The sequence below is a fragment of the Balaenoptera ricei genome, chromosome X (genome assembly GCF_028023285.1).
Source record: "Balaenoptera ricei isolate mBalRic1 chromosome X, mBalRic1.hap2, whole genome shotgun sequence".
Taxonomy (NCBI): Eukaryota; Metazoa; Chordata; class Mammalia; order Artiodactyla; family Balaenopteridae; genus Balaenoptera; species Balaenoptera ricei.
Genome location: NC_082660.1, coordinates 30,177,077 through 30,195,173, shown reverse-complemented (window position 1 = coordinate 30,195,173; position 18,097 = coordinate 30,177,077). Strand labels below are relative to the sequence as shown.

The 18,097-nt window shown below is 36.3% G+C and overlaps 1 protein-coding gene across 6 annotated transcripts in view; it reads left to right on the top strand.

Moving 5' to 3' along the window:
• The window catches only part of DMD (dystrophin), a 2,476,968-nt gene that overhangs the window by 1,054,826 nt on the left and 1,404,045 nt on the right, over positions 1-18,097 (top strand). For all 6 annotated transcript variants that reach the window (XM_059910880.1, XM_059910875.1, XM_059910877.1 and 3 more), the window contains one exon: positions 7,654-7,777. In XM_059910880.1, coding sequence (XP_059766863.1) covers positions 7,654-7,777 — 124 coding nt within the window. The remainder of the gene's footprint in view (positions 1-7,653; positions 7,778-18,097) is intronic.

The following is an 18,097-nucleotide window of genomic DNA, read 5'->3' as shown; positions in this document are numbered from 1 at the left end:
ACTTGGAAGCCAGGGTCTGAGTAGAAGCCAAGAAGGAGGTCTTGTTCATTTTGCTGAAAGCGGTGGAAATGTCACTGAGACTAAGCATTGAATGTGGGCCATTGGCACTCAGTAAGAGTGCACAGGAAGCCTTTTGAAAACTCTGCCTCTGCTTCCCCTTCACCCTTCCATCCTCGTTGCTGGCACACAGAGATGGGGCTGGCTACTGGCAGAATACTGGAGGGAAAACAAGTGCTAGCAGCTGACAGTTAAGTCCCAGAATGCTAAGGGATGGTACTGAATGTTAGATCTTGGAGTATGGGCTGACTGTATATTACATTGAGACAGAAAAAGTTTTAGTAAGAAAATCATAGATATGGTTGAAGCAACAAGCCCAAATAGAAGCCACAGAAAAAAAAAAAAGTAAACAGGCTATTACATGAGCAATAGCTCAGAGCTTAAATCATGTAAGAATTGGGTTTAGGTTCCACCTATTGCCAAAGGAATCAAGACATCACAATGATGAAAGAAAAGAGAAAAAAAAAGTCTAACAGCTAAGAATAGTATAAACTCATTGATACTTTGTTCCATTCCATTTCAGAAAGAAAGTGTAACATATTAACACACATGCTTATGAATAGATATAGTTTACCTGGGTAAAGCACTTTACTCACAACTTCCCTAAAAAATATTTGAAATCCCTTAAAAATAAATCTGTAACTTATGTCACAGAGTGTTCTGCCTATGTTTTCCTCTAAGAGTTTTATAGTGTCTGGCCTTACATTTAGGTCTTTAATGCATTTTGAGTTTATTTTTGTGTATGGTGTTAGGAAGTGTTCTAATTTCATTCTTTCATGTGTAGCTGTCCAGTTTTCCCAGCACCACTTATGGAAGAGGCTGTCTTTTCTCCATTGTGTATTCTTGCCTCCTTTATCAAAGATAAGGTGACCATATGTGCATGGGTTTATCTCTGAGCTTTCTCTCCTGTTCCATTGATCTATATTTCTGTTTTTGTGCCAGTACCATACTATCTTGATTACTGTAGCCTTTGTAGTATAGTCTGAAGTCAGGGAGCCTGATTCTGCCAGCTCCGTTTTTCATTCTCAAGATTGCTTTGTCTATTCGGGGTCTTTTGTGTTTCCATACAAATTGTGAAATTTTTTGTTCTAGCTCTGTGAAAAACGCCATTGGTAGTTTGATAGGGATTGCATTGAATCTGTAGATTGCTTTGGGTAGTAAAGTCATTTTCACAATGTTGATTCTTCCAATCCAAGAACATGGTATATCTCTCCATCTGTTTGTATCGTCTTTAATTTCTTTCATCAGTGTCTTATAGTTCTCTGCATACAGGTCTTTTGTCTTCTTAGGTAGGTTTATTCTGGCCAGAATGGTCATCATCAAAAAATCTACAAACAATAAATGCTGGAGAGGATGTGGAGAAAAGGAAACCCTCATGCACTGTTGGTGGGAATGAAAATTAATACAGCCACTATGGAGAACAGCATGGAGGTTCCTTAAGAAACTAAAAATAGAACTACCACATGACCCAGCAATACCACTACTGGGCATATACCCTGAGAAAACCGTAATTCAAAAAGACACATGTACCACAATGTTTATTGCAGCACTATTTACAATAGCCAGGACATGGAAGCAACCTAAGTGTCCATCGACAGATGAATGAATAAAGAAGGTGTGGCACATATATACAATGGAATATTACTCAGCCATAAAAAGAAGCGAAATTGAGTTATTTGTAGTAAGGTGGATGGACCTAGAGTCTGTCATACAGAGTGATGTAAGTCAGAAAGAGAAAAACAAACATATATGGAATCTAAAAAAAAAAAAGTTTCTGATGAACCTAGGGGTAGGACAGGAATAAAGATGCAGACATAGAGAATGGACTTGAGGACACGGGGAGGGGGACGGGTAAGCTGAGATGAAGTGAGAGAGTGGCATGGACATATATACACTACCAAATGTAAAATAGATAGCTAGTGGGAAGCAGCTGCATAGCACAGGGAGATCAGCTCAGCTCTTTGTGACCACCTGGAGGCCGGGAATAGGGAGGGTGGGAGGGAGATGCAAGGGGGAAGGGATATGGGGATATATATATATACATATAGCTGATTCACTTTGTTATACAGCAGAAACTAACACAACATTGTAAAACAATTATACTCCAATAAAGATGTTAAAAAAATTAAAAAATAAAAAATAAATAAAAATAATTTATTAAAATAAATAAATAAATAAATCTGTAAATCAAAAGAGTATAATCACTCTCTAAAAGATACTTATGTAAAGAGCAAGTTCAGTCATCTTTTGCAGTCTCTTTCCAAATCTATAAAATCAGACAAACAAAAACATTGAATGAGGAAAGACCTCTCTATGGGATTTCACATCCTGTTGCCTGAATTGATCTGAATTATTAGAACTACATGCCAACTGGTGCCCAGGCCTCCCTTAAAATCTTCAGTCTGAGCAGCAAGCAGACGGTTACCATGGTGTTGACTCCACAAAGGCTTCATTGTGTGGAGATAACCAATTTACCTGGCAGAGTCTCTAGTCTAGAAACTGATTTAATCTTAATTCATTGAAAAGGTGTTTTTTGATTATCCTAAACAAAAGTCACAGTGTGAGCTGAGCCCCAGTTCTATGTCTAAAGCATTTTTTGTCAAATGGATGCTTCGCTAAACCAAACTCCTTGATAATGTGGACTGCTGCATTTTCACCTCTGTTATCTGTGGAGTTTAATACTATGTCTGGCATATAATAAGCACTTAGTATGTATTTTGTGGCAGAAACGAAGGGAGAGATGTGTTTTAAAAGGAAACATACAGTTTCACATTTTTCAGAAAGACAGATGTCTAAAAGTATTATGATTTTTTTGAAAATTATTTATTTTCAAACTGAATAAATATCCTTTACCTGTTTTTTTCAATTGATTAGAGGTGGTAGTAAAGGATAATTATAACACATGTGCAAACAAGACCAATGTAAATTCCAGGCCTGGTGAAAACTTTCTCCAACATAGGCCTTAGCAGATCTCTCCCAGCTGTGATGCCAGCTTAGCACCTTGAGTCAACTTTTAGTTTCATGGACCTGTAGGTGGATGCGAGCAATCTTTACTAGAGATACTCTGAATCAAAAGGGTGTGAGACCACAAAAACCAAGTCTAAAGGGAGAATTTGACATTGAATGGTGGATATTCACATCTCACCTTTATGACTCAGAGAGTATTTGATGTGTAATTGAGTCAGACTAGTGTAAAGGTGAAGGGACAGATTTGACCAGAGTGACCAAAGTGGATTATATCAAGAAGCCAGGTTTCCAAAATAGAAATCTTCTAGTGGATAAGAGTCAATGAAGGATTTCACTTCATTGGGGGAGGGACAAGACTGCAGTATAGCTCCTTGGTTCCCTAAGAAACTTGAAGAGAGATTTGTTTCTAGAAGTAAAGTATAGGGTTAAGAGGTCTGAAATTTTGCTCTTTATCCTAAGAAAAATGGAAAATCTTTGGGTGGCTTAATGAATGAAGGTTATATAATCAGATATCTTTTAGAAATGGTAATTTCACCAGTAGTGCATGGAACAGATGGGAGGGTTCCAGAAAGGTTGCCTAGAACCAGTGGAGAGGCCATTTCAGTAGTTTTGGTCACATTTATTGGCAAGATCAGTGAGGATGCCAACTGTAGAGATCCTGAGCAGCAGACAAATTCACAAGAAATAGAATGTTTGATGGATTAGACTTTGCTAAATATGTGAGGGAAGGGAGAGGAGGGTATCAAAGGTCATAGACGGTGATGCCATTCACAGGTCTGAGGACACTGGGAGGGTACCAGTTTGGGAGAGAAAATCAGACATTAGGTCTTGACATTATATATTGAAAGAGCTCTTACAGCATGCAAGTGGAATCATCCAGTAGGTGGATGGTTATGTAGCTATGGAGCTCAGAAGAAATGCTTGAAGTAGAGATATCTGTATCGGAGTCATTGATATATATATTGTGGTTAAGGTCATTAGCATGAATAAGCTTGCTAGTGAGAGAGAGTAATATAATAGGATAGAAGATGACTGAAAATGAACTGGGCCTTGATAAACTTCAGCATGTAATAACAGGATGGAAGAGGATGAGCCTGCAAAGAAAAAACTACCCGTGGTCATAGAAATAGAAGACAAAATAAATAGAGGGGGATCATGGAGGCAAAAAAAGAATTTCAAAGAAGAGTATGGTCAACAACAGTGTTAAGTGTTGCTAGATGGCAAGAAAGTAAAACTCTCTATTGGCTTTAGTGACATGATTCCTTTATTAATATGTTTTTGTTAAGAAACAACATTGAGTGGATTAAGGAGTGAATAGGAGGTGGGGAACTGACAGGAAACTGGACAACTGTTGCAAAACATTTGCCTTTGCAGAAGATAAGAGAATGGCCAGAGGAGAATATGGGGGTCAAGAGAGTGTTGATTTTTTAATAAAGGAATCAATAAAATATGTTTAAATTTCCATATGAAGAATTAACTTGAGAGGGAGGGGTTGAATTTACAGTGGATACATTAAAGAAATTGATAGAGACTCAAACGCCTGAGAAGAAGTAAGAGAATGAAATACAAAATGCAGGTAGAGGGATTGGCTTTAAGTAAAAGAAGAGAAAGTCACTTGAAGGGAAAGGAATGAGAAGGGCACAGGCAGGTAAGATTGAATATTTGGACATAGGAAGTGGAAGGGAGAGAAATTCTAGTCTGATAATTGCACTTTTCTCTGTAAAGTAGGAAACAATGTCGTCTGTTGATAGGTGGAGAAAGAAGATGGATGAGAGCTTTTTTTTCATTTTGGTTGATTTTTTTTCCCTTGATGGTTTTTTATTTTAAATATAGCAGTGTGTATGTCAATCCCAAACAAAAATGATGGATCAGAGCTTTGAGAGCTTTGGGAAAAGTTTGAAATAGTTCCTGTGGAGAGTCAGAGCTCAAGGTGAAAAAATTAAATATGGCAGGATGCTGGGTTCATTTGAGGCTGTTGATCATTGCCTTAGTCTGGGTTTCCACAAGAGTGGATCTGGAGACAAAGATTTGGTGCAGGTAGTTTTTTAAGGAAATAATCCCAGGAAGCAAAGTGAGGAAGTGAGATAAGAAAAAGGCAGCCATTACAGGATGATACATGAGCAGGTTAACAGTGGAGGCAACTGTGCTCAGTCCTGCTGGGAACCTTCTGAGACACTGTGTGTAATATCCTTCAAGGTGGTTGCACTGAAGGCAAGGGAGCTGGGATATTTATCTACCAACTCCCGGCTCTCACTAGCTGAGGGTCACCCCTGAGGTATTAACATTCCAGTACTCCTGGCCTGCCCCATGCACTGGCAAGTGAATGTCCACAGGCAGAGGGACACAGAGATTTTTATACTGGACTAAAGGAAAAACAAAAATGTCCTTCTTAAGACATTCTGATGGAAAACATGCACTGGATTTGGTGGGTGGCTAAATGACCATAGTTGAAGACTGTTGATTTCATAAATTAACATCAATGAGAAAGATTTTTAGTAGCATGCAACAGGACTCTTTTAAAATCAGCATTACAAGTGAAGAAATAGGAAACCTAATAGTTAAACTTATGCGAAAAACAAATGTAGGAAAGATAACCACCATGTATGATAAAATAAAACACCATAAATATTTATAATCCATACGCAAATGAAATAAGGGATTGACATTTAATGATGTGGAATTTAGAAAAAAAAATCTCTGAATTCAGATCTCTGTTTCTTCTATTTCCAGGTGGGTAGCCTTGGTAAATAAAAACTTAGTAAATATTTATTACTATGAATCAGGTCCTCTTTGAGGTGAAGGATATAATGGTGAACAAGATGAATTAAGTTTCGTCCGTATGGTACTAACAGTCTGAGATCAATTGACTTAATTTCTCTGAGCCTCCATCTCCTCATGTGAGCAGAGAGATTGGTAGTACATTACCACTGATTTTTGTAAGAAAACAAAAGGCTTTTGGAAGTGTTTTGTGTTCTGTGAAGCTCTCTATCAGTTTAATTTTAAAACAATAGCCTGCAACTAACATGAAAAATTCTAACAGGTTTATATGATTTAAAGCCCTGAAATTTGAGTTGATTGAGCTCATAGGCTACCTCAATGAAAGTACTCATAAATAAAGAAGATCATTGTCTATTCTTTCCTGATTATACTAAACACCACTGATATGATCTTTTTAGGAACCAAATTTTAAGGAAAGTAAGATACTGACAAACCATGGAGTATCCATTGAAGTAACTAGGAGTAGGGTAGGCTGACCATCAGATATCTTCTAGTGGATTTAAAGAGTTGATTTCAACTATTTGAGGATTGTATTGGAAAAGAAGCTACAGCATGGTGATTACAGTACATTACTTGGTGTCTTAAATCTTGTATTTGTATTTTTGGTCTACTCCACAGATTTCCTATGAAAATTGAGCAAGTCATTGATTTTTCTGGATAACTTTCATTTGTTTGTTTGCCTGTTTTGTTTAATAAACAGTTGGATTAGATGATCTCTAAATTCCCGTTATCATAGATTCTTTACAGATGCTGATAAAATCTATAGGTCCTTTCTCAAGAAAAATGCACACACATTCAGAATTGTGCCTGAAATTTCAAGTGATTCATAGACATTCTCCACCCTTGCAACTCACCTTACTCCCTGAAAATCTCTGCTTTAAGTAGACCTGAATCACCTCATCAGAGTTAATAGTTTATTCCCAGTAGCTCCATAGACCTCTGCAATAAAAGAATGTTTGAGAATAACAGTGTGGGTGATCACGTATCTATTGCAGCATAACAACCCACCTCAAAATTTAATGGCTTATTTATTTATTTATTTATCAATCACATCTCACAATTTTGCAATGTGGGCAGGGCTCTTTGGGCAGTTCCGTGGCTCTGAGTGGAGTCAGCTGGAGCACTCACTTGGTTGTATTCAGCTGGTGTTTGAGTTGGGTCAGAAGGTCAAAGAAGGCTTTATTCACTTGCCTGGTGCTGCATGCTCTTTCACGTGGTCTCTCCACCTGGCAAGCCTGAGCTTTTGTAAAGCACTTTAGGATCCTTCAAAGTCTTATATAACACTTGCCTTCTCAGAGCGTGTGTTCTACGAAGACAAGATCCAAGGTGCAAGCACTTATCAAGCCCATGCTTGCGTTACACGTACTAATATCCCTCTCATTTGCTATAGCAAGTCACATGACCAAACACAGCGTCAATATGGTTGGAGACAACACGAAGGGCATGGGTGTCCAAGGTATGGTTTAATGGGGGCCACCAAAAGGAATTTTTTGTTTACTGTAAGTACATTCCGAAAAGAAAGAGAGTTATCTTGGAAAGTACTAACACTTCAATCATGCAGACATTCAAACAAAGGCTGAGGAATAACTTATAGAAGATACTGTAGAGGTCATTGCTACATTGAGATGAATAAAATGACCTCCGTGATCATGGACTAGATCAAAGCTGACTCCAAATTTTGAGCCATCCTGACTAGGGAAATAGTAGTGCTGTTAACAGTAATAGGGGCATCAGGCAGAAGTTTCAGGTTGGGAAAAAAATGGTAAATGTTGATAGATTGGTTTTTTTTTTTTTCCATATAGAAGAAAGAGATAAGCGAGAAATAATGACCCTTATTCTTCCCTGTCTTAGGTTGGATGTCGATATAACTGAACTTCACAGTTGGATTACTCGTTCAGAAGCTGTGTTGCAGAGTCCTGAATTTGCAATCTATCGGAAGGAAGGCAACTTCTCAGACCTTAAAGAAAAAGTCAATGTAGGTTATGCATTAATTTTTATGTATTTTTCTAAGTTTTGCTGCTTGTAAACTCTATGCTCTGAACGCTTATTCTCTTAAAGTTGAAAAGATTAAAGTGATATGATATAATGCTTTTAAATATATCTTTGAATATATTTTACATATCAAGTAGAATCAAAGTTTAGCATAGAAAAATGTTTACTGATTCTGCTGTGACTAACGAGGAATGCTTTTTGTAAACCTTCTTTAACTTTTATATTATTTAGCTGTAAATTAACAACTTTGTAACATGAACTCATTGATTTCCCTTCATATATTGTTCTTTCACCTGAAGGCTGGGATTTTAGCAGACTTGCAGAATAGAATGGAATAGAATAGACCCGACCCTTAGAAATACTAAAGACCCTGTTTGTGCTCTCACTATCATCAAAATGTTATACTTCAAAGTCATTAATAATTGTCATAAGTTATAACATATTTGCATTTTCTGGATATGTATGTATTACATTACCATAACTAAAAGATGCCCGGCCTTTTTCAGTATTTTTTTATAAAAGATTGTTTGCTGGTTTTATTCCCTACTGAGACATTATAGTTTCATCCTTTGCAATAGGGATTTTTATTAATTTAATAAGAGCTGTTTCATCTTCAGGGACATTATCAAGGCTTTGATTTTTCGACTTCGACTTATAAACATTCATTTTTGGTATATGATTGGCAATAGTTTGTGAGGGAATTTCTAACAGGCAGAGTGAATATTCTGCAGTGGGCAGGCTAAAGAAACAGGTATTCTGAATGTTAAATAATTTTAGCTATAGGAATATCACATGTGTGGATTCACTCTGCTTTATCTTTCAAGCATTTGATTTCATGAATTACAAAATCTATTAGATTTTTACAAATACAACACTACCACAGATACAAGGGAATACCTGCCGTGGGGTTGGAACTTTTGGAGAACAAAAAAATCTTCTTCTAGGAGAAAAAATTCTATTTTTTTAGGCTGCTTGAGGGGGAGAGAGAATTTCATCAACATTTCTCAGAGTTGACTGTTTATAAATGGGAAAGTTATTTTAAATTTCTTATTGGCTTTCTATGGTATTCTGTTATAAGCTTAGTAACGGACTATTATAAATAGTTTCAAGAAAAGGGAATTATGATTATATTGTTAATGTTTTAGTTTTAAAATTAAACTGAAGGATAACATGTAGTAGAAAATAGCAAAATATCTTATTTCAGAGTATACTTATTCAAAGGTATATTCTTTGTTATAATTTTTGAGGGAAATTCTACAAGTAGAAAATTACTTAGAGAAGATGAACTCTAATTATTTTTCGGAGTTCATGTGACATACTCGACCACTGAAAGTATGAATCACCTTGGGTAGACATTTTATTAGCTAATTAAAAATTTTTTATCTATCTGAATAATCTACTTAACTGTTTGCCATCCTATTTCTGTGTCTTAAAATAGCTTTGATCAAGCAGGAAAATTGAATTCTAGCATTTCCAGACTATAAATTTAAAAATTTCCTGTTATCATATGGTTACCTAGAAGCAATTTGCATTTAATCAATAGTGTCAGCAATGAGAGACTGAAAGTGCTAAAAAAAAATGTACACTACTGTATGAGTGGTTTTCTGATGCTTCGTTGAGTCACCTTTATCAACTTCTACTCTCATATTCTGAAATAAAAACATCATTCTTAATTGCCTACTAAAATAGGACATGAAATGATTTACCTAGACATTTCCTTCAGGCTAAATATAATGTATATGTATTTTAAAAATCCTTGAGAGAAATACATTGTAATGATGATGGATATGCAGTTTAGGCATACATTAATTGTCTTGCTTCTTCACCTGTCAGTTTATGTAGGTTATTTTGAACACATGGGGGGCCTATCTCATGAGCTTGAGTGGTATTAATTCATTTTTAGGCATTCATTAAAAATTTTATGGCTAAATAATACCTCCTCTTTTTTTTCTTTCGCTTGAAGTAATAAATGAATGAAGGAATCAAGCACTTTCAGCCAATTAGAATATCCTAGGACATTATCACTTCAGTTTTATATACTTTTAAATCTAGCAAAAATTTTCCTTCTCTATTAACCATGTGTTTTATCCATATAATTAACATAATACACTTTTTAAAAAGTTGAGTTCTAGGGGACATATCTACTCAAAGTGTGGTCCCTGGACAACCAGTATTGGCATCATCTGTGAGCTTCTTAGAACTGTAGGATTGATTTCAGGCTTGATAAATCAGAATTTGCATTTAACCAAGATCCACAGGTGATTCCTATGTACATAAATGTTGGAGAATCAATACACAATGGGAGACTTTACCAGACTGCTAGGTGTTCTTCACTCATTCTGTTAATGTCGCCATAGTTCAGAATTTCCAGCTGACTTAACAGGTATAGCTACTCAACTTCTTGAACTAAGCACATGGTAATGTAAGTTAGTAATTAAAACATCAAAACAAGCTCTTCTTACCCCAAGGTGATTTTATACCTCTACAATGTTCTCCTGAAAAGCCTTCCTACTAGCCATTAAGGTCAACAGGCCTTGGGCTCTTCCTGGGACTTACACTTGCTTACACCCATACCAAATCAACTTTTCACCAAGTTCTGTGGGAAATCTTCAAGCCAATTAATTCTACATTTCCCTTATCTCTATTACCTGTGTTTGCCACCGAGAATATAGGAACCTCTATTCACCTGTCCTTTCTTGTATCTTCGTCTCTATGCTCTTCTGTACTCTTTCCTTCTCACTTTCTCTTCACTGAGTGTGCTTTCTCACACTCATTCACTGTGCACTCGGAAACCCTTCTTCCAAAACAGACTTTCTCTCCTGTATACCCGTTTTGTTCATATATGGAATTTATTGGGTTGACCAAAAAGTTTGTTCGGGTTTTTCTGTAAGATGGGAAAAAGCCCGAACGAACTTTTTGGCCAACCCAATACTTTTACCCTTAAGATCACCACGAAGACTAATGACTCGCTCCTCCACTCCTTTAGAATTGCTAGTTTACTCACTTCTCAGGGTCACTTCCAAAGGCACCACCCTTAATGTAAAACTACCTCTTCCCTTGTGTATCATGCCAAGTGGCCATCTGTCATTCACCAATTTATTCTGTTATTTTCTCTTTGAAGACTTTGGCATCAGGTTCACAATCTCCTTCACCCAAATTATGCCTTTATCCTTAAAAATCTCAGCCCATGTGGGCTATCTTGCTGTCTCCAAAAGCTTCCATTTCCCTCATGTCCTCAATTCACCTACCCACTTGCATTAACAATGCTGTAGATGTTTCGCTGCCAGACGTTACTCCATTTCGGAAATACCTCACTTGAACAGACTCATCAGTAGCTCTTCCTAAGCTTTCCATACTTCCCTAGTAAATTTTCTCAACTTTTCTTAACTATTATTTCAAGTTTTCATGGGTCTCTTAAACTTTTCCCCACCATTTACAGTAGGTGACTTTCCCTCTTACTTTAGTTAAAATAATCTCTCTTAAATTATGTGTATTTGTGCTCACGGTCTCTTTCTTCCCCTCTGCCTTGGTGGAAGAGACTGTGTTTTGGCTCATTAGGGCTGATCTCGGGGGGTGTGTATTCAATATCTTCACTGTCTGTGTCCTCAGGAACCTGCTTCCATTCAGCCGCACATCCATTTCTTCAATGTCTCCCTATTTTCTGGGTCTTTATCATCAGCATTTAAACAGGCTGTCCTATCCTATAAACACATATGTGAATATTTTTGTGCCTTATTTTCTCAACTTCTCTGCAGGACTAGACCCTATTAACCTCTTAGTCCTTCATGAAATTCTTTCCTCCTTTGGATTATGGAATACCACTCTCTATTGTTTACCTTTTTAACGTTTTTGCCCTTTTGTTCCATCTTGTTTTTCCTTTAATATTGAAATTCTGTACAGTTCTTCCCTTGTTTTCCTCTCTAGATTATCCTCATTACTTCCCATTCAAATAGCATCTATTTTCTAATGACTCCCAAATGTGTATCTTTAGCTCGTGTCTCTCCCTTAAAGCCCAGTCCAATATGTCTAATTGCCTAATAGACAAAAAATTAATTGAATGTTTGCCTGCAAACTTAAACTTCAGTCTCTCTCCAGCCCTCCTTTATTCTTTCTTTTTACTTTTCTTCTTCCAGCAACCTCATCCAGAAACCTAAAAGCTAACTGGGTCATCTAGATTTTTTTCCTACCATTCACAAGTCTACCCTTTGACAAGTTCATTTAATCTCATTCCCTTAACAGCTCTTGAAACTGTCCAGTTCTCTCTATTCCCATCACCACAACCCTGACTAAAGCTAATATCATGGCTGACTTTGGTTTAAGATGACAGTCCCTAGCTGGTCTTCACTGCCACTAATGTTGTATTACTTTAGAAGTTTTCACATCACTTCTGCCAGAGTGAACTTACTAAAACATACGTAGTATCCTGTTATGCCTCTGTTTACATTCATTTGAGAAAGAAAAGAGCAGCCACTGAGACCCAGGAGCCGGCTTGGCACTACAGTTAGGCCTTGGAGGTGCTAGATGCTGTACTAGTGCTCGCAGCTAGTCTGTAATGTTCTCATGTTGAATATGACAAACAACTCAGAATGCTCACCTCAGACAAGGCCACTCCACAATCATGATGGATCACGACAAAAACGTGACCATTGTGTAATTATGTCTCAATACAGTAAAAAATACTAACATTGTCCAAACCACCCAAAATGACCAAATATCCCTCCTCTTCACTAATATGACAGATTATGCACCTTTACTAATCATGGCTTTAGCCTCTCTACATTCTTTCTGCCATCTAGATACGAAGATTTAAGATAGCCAATCATAGAATCACCTCCACTTCCTTACAGCGTCTAATTAAAGGCAAAGCCTTGCTTCCTTGACCACCCACATCACCTTACACAAGCCCAAACCCTATAAACTATTTGTAACATCCTCTTAGAGACATACCCCCATAGTTCACTATCACATGCCATGTCTCTTGTTGCAACTAGTAAATCAACTTAACTTTGTTCATCTACAGGCAGGTTCCTGGTGGCCTTTGACTGAAAGGCATTGGCAAAGTCACTGTCTTCATGTTGCCCTTATGCAGACTACATGACCTAATTCCTTTCTACTTATCCAAACTGATTTCTCGCCATTGTTACATTGATTATATTGTTGGTTTCTAGAAAATAGGGACTGGAACTTAATCTGTTTGGGTTTTGTTTGTTTGTTCGTTCGCTTTTGGTTTGGCTTAGTTTGGTTTTGGTATACAGTGTATAACATAGCACCTGGTATTTAATCCAATTAATGTTTGATTATGTGAATAAGTGATTTTTTTTTTCAGTTCTGCAGGCACGTTTTAAGTCAGGCTCTGCTACCAATATGAAGGATATAACAACTTCTGAATAAACATTTGAGTGAATAAATTACTTTTTCTGTCAAAGGGTAAAACTTCATTATAGAATCTTAAGTGAATAGAAAATTAATTGCTTCTATAGTCAGAGTAGGACTCTGGGGGATGTGGAACTTACTTTCATATTAATTAGAAAAGATGTCATGAAAAGAAGAGGCCTTTAAGAGATGCCGGTAAAGAAGGAGGACAAGAGGTCATGAGTGTTTTTAATCAGCTTATTAAAGAACTAGTAAACTTCTCTTTCCTGTATACTTTGCTTAAAACTTAATTATGTTTCTTTTTTTTAATAATACAACTAAATTGCCTTTTTTGATCAATTATCTTATTTTTTTAATTATAATTTACATACAATATTATATTAGTTTCGTGTGCCCAGCATAGTGATTTGAATTGCCTTTTATTTTGCACTTGAAGTTATACACTTTAGAATTCATAACTTCCTGATGATCTCTCAGAATTTTCATGAACCCATTATATATTTGAAAATGTACAATACATTGCTCATGCAATGGTTCACTCATGCCTTTACTTGAAGTTATGTGTACTAGATACTTTAGAATCTGACTAGTAGCTTCTGAACATATGATCATATACGGAATATATACTGAGTAAAGTATTTTTCTCTGTTGAGAAAAAATAATTTCAAAACTGCATTCTGTTATAAAATATATACTTTTACAATTAAAAATATTATATCCATATTATACATATGTATTCATACACATACATATATGATAAACAGAGATACATAAGGAAATAGGCACACATACAGAAAAGCTGGATGAGTTTCTAGAGTAAGAAAGATTATAGAAAGATCTTAATGTCAAGGGCAGACATGTTTTCATGAACAAGGTGATTTTAAAGAGGTTGTCTTAGTTATCGGTACTTAATGCTTTAAGAAGCATTGTACCTGGCAGGAAAAATATTTGGAGCCTTTCATGAAATAAGTTTCTGTAAAGTAGTGAGGGCTAAAATCTGGCTATAGATATTTGGACTAACATTGAAGATGAAGTGCATGGAAGAAAATGGGTGTCATCGTTGAAGAACATTCAGATAATATTTGTGGCCTTGAAAACAAGGGGGAAGCTAATATATATATATACATATATATACATGTATATATATATGTATATATATATGTATATGTATATATGTGTATATATATATATATATGTATATATATATATCAATAAATAGGAAGAGAGAGTTGGAACCATGGAAGAGGAAGAAAGACTGAAAATGTTGAAACATTTGAAAAACATCTGAGAACAAAGTAATCCCCAAGTTTCTGAGACCAGTAAAGTGTTGTTACACTTATTTCCTAGTGGATAACAAAACATCCCCACATGTCAGCATAGCCAAAGATTTTGCACAGTCTGGAAATACAGGAACAACTTAATTAGGGTACTTGAAAATACTATAACTCTCTACTTGACAAATGGGAATACTTGTTTATTTGCTACTGAGTCCAAAGAATGCTGGTTAGTACCATAGTCAAGAAACATTCCCTTCTCTTTTGTTCAGTATCAAGTCTACATTTTACAATCTCCAATATTAATTTGGATCGTGATAATGCAGCTTTAGTTTCTTCCTTATGAGATCAGTGTCTCTGTTGCCTTGGTATTTCATTCCATTTCTGTTAAATTCAACATCTTCTAGCCTTATGATTTTATGTTGCTTTTTTATGAAGTCCATGATATCTCAGTGAAGATGCCAGAATTGTTTCCTGAACTTTTGTTTGGTAGACCGCTGTTGGGAGTTTATACTCCCTCTAATTTTTTTCAATATGATATCTTTTCTTTATTCTGTAATAAATGTTACAAGTACCATGTTGGGGTTTTTTTCCCCTTTGTTTTCTCTTCCTCAGCCAAGGCAGGATTCTATTAAGTTTTGACTTAATGAACTTTACATGGTACTACTTGTTTTCTATTTGGGTCATTGTTTATTCCTGTTATCAGGACTACATAACAATCCTGTTGGAGAGTGAGTTGTGCCCAACTCTCAGTCTCATCTGGAGTTTCCAGGAGACTTTCATTGAATCCAACTTTACTTTCCTCAGCTTGTAGCACCTAAACTCATGGGCTGGTTCTGGGACCACTGTATGTATAACTACCAGGATTGTTACACATGTACACCTTCATAGAGCTTTTGAACTGTGGGTGAAGTGGGAGAGACTGTAGTTTTTTTTATTTTTTTTTTTTGCTTTACACCTGAAACATTTTATTTTATTTTATTTTAATCAGTCATCAATTTTATAAACATCACTTTATACATGTCAATCCCAGTCGCCCAATTCAGCACACCCCCATCCCCACCCCACCACAGTTTTCCCCCCTTGGTGTCCATACGTTTGTTCTCTACATCTGTGTCTCAACTTCTGCCCTGCAACCCGGTTCATCTGTACCATTTTTCTAGGTTCCACATACATGCATTAATATACGATATTTGTTTTTCTCTTTCTGACTTACTTCACTCTGTATGACAGTCTCTAGATCCATCCACGTCTCAACAAATGACTCAATTTCATTCCTTTTTATGGCTGAGTAATATTCCATTGTATATATGTACCACATCTTCTTTATCCATTCGTCTGTTGATGGGCATTTAGGTTGCTTCCATGACCTGGCTATTGTAAATAGTGCTGCAATGAACATTCGGGTGCATGTGTCTTTTTGAATTACGGTTTTCTCTGGGTATATACCCAGTAGTGGGATTGCTGGGTCATATGGTAATTCTATTTTTAGTTTTTTAAGGAACCTCCATATTGTTCTCCATAGTGGCTGTATCAATTTACATTCCCACCAACAGTGCAAGAGGGTTCCCTTTTCTCCACACCCTCTCCAGCATTTGTTGTTTGTAGATTTTCTGATGATGCCCATTCTAACTGGTGTGAGGTGATACCTCATTGTAGTTTTGATTTGCATTTCTCTAATAATTAGTGATGTTGAGCATCTTTTCATGTGCTTCGTGGCCGTCTGTATGTCTTCTTTGGAGAAATGTCTATTTAGGTCTTCTGCCCATTTTTAGATTGGGGTGTTTGTTTCTTTAATATTGAGCTGAATGAGCTGTTTATATATTTTGGAGATTAATCCTTTGTCCGTTGATTCATTTGCAAATATTTTCTCCCATTCTGAGGGTTGTGTTTTCGTCTTGTTTATGGTTTCCTTTGCTGTGCAAAAGCTTTGAAGTTTCATTAGGTCCCATTTGTTTATTTTTGTTTTTATTTCCATTACTCTAGGAAGTGGATCAAAAAAGATCTTGCTGTGATTTATGTCAAAGAGTGTTCTTCCTATGTTTTCCTCTAAGAGTTTTATAGTGTCCAGTCTTACATTTAGGTCTCTAATCCATTTTGAGTTTATTTTTGTGTATGGTGTTAGGGAGTGTTCTAATTTCATTCTTTTACATGTAGCTGTCCAGTTTTCCCAGCACCACTTATTGAAGAGACTGTCTTTTCTCCATTGTATATCTTTGCCTCCTTTGTCATAGATTAGTTGACCATAGGTGCGTGGGTTTATCTCTGGGCTTTCTATCCTGTTCCATTGATCTTTGTTTCTGTTTTTGTGCCAGTACCAAACTGTCTTGATTACTGTAGCTTTGTAGTATAGTCTGAAGTCAGGGAGTCTGATTCCTCCAGCTCCGTTTTTCTCCCTCAAGACTGCTTTGGCTATTCGGGGTCTTTTGTGTCTCCATACAAATTTTAAGATGATTTGTTCTAGTTCTGTAAAAAATGCCATTGGTAATTTGATAGGGATTGCATTGAATCTGTAGATTGCTTTGGGTAGTATAGTCATTTTCACAGTGTTGATTCTTCCAATCCAAGAACATGGTATATCTCTCCATCTGTTGGTATCATCTTTAATTTCTTTCATCAGTGTCTTATAGTTTTCTGCATACAGGTCTTTTGTCTCCCTAGGTAGGTTTATTCCTAGGTATTTTATTCTCTTTGTTGCAATGGTAAATGGGAGTGTTTCCATAATTTCTCTTTCAGATTTTTCATCATTAGTGTATAGGAATGCAAGAGATTTCTGTGCATTAATTTTGTATCCTGCAACTTTACCAAATCCATTAATTAGCTCTAGCAGTTTTCTGGTGGCAGTTTTAGGATTCTCTATGTATAGTATCATGTCATCTGCAAACAATGACAGTTTTACTTCTTCTTTTCCAATTTGTGTTCCTTTTATTTCTTTTTCTTCTCTGATTGCCATGGCTAGGACTTCCAGAACTCTGTTGAATAATAGTGGTGAGAGTGGACATCCTTGTCTCGTTCCTGATCTTAGAGGAAATGCTTTCAGTTTTTCACCATTGAGAATGGTGTTTGCTGTGGGTTTGTCATATATGGCCTTTATTATGTTGAGGTAGGTTCCCTCTATGCCCACTTTCTGGAGAGTTTTTATCAGAAATGGGTGTTGAAATTTGTCAAAAGCTTTTTCTGCATCTATTGAGATGATCATATGGTTTTTCTCCTTCAATTTGTTAATATGGTGTATCGCATTGATTGATTTGCATATATTGAAGAATCCTTGCATCCCTGGGATAAATCCCACTTGATCGTGGTGTATGATCCTTTTAATGTGTTGTTGGATTCTGTTTGCTAGTATTTTGTTGAGGATTTTTGCATCTATATTCATCAGTGATATTGGTCTGTAATTTTCTTTTTTTGTAGTGTCTTTGTCTGGTTTTGGTATCAGAGTGATGGTGACCTCATAGAATGAGTTTGGGAGTGTTCCTTCCTCTGAAATTGTTTGGAAGAGTTTGAGAAGGATGGGTGTTAGCTCTTCTCTAAATGTTTGATAGAATTCACCTGTGAAGCCATCTGGTCCTGGACTTTTGTTTGTTGGAAGATTTTTAATCACAGTTTCAATTTCATTACTTGTGATTGGTCTGTTCATATTTTCTGTTTCTTCCTGG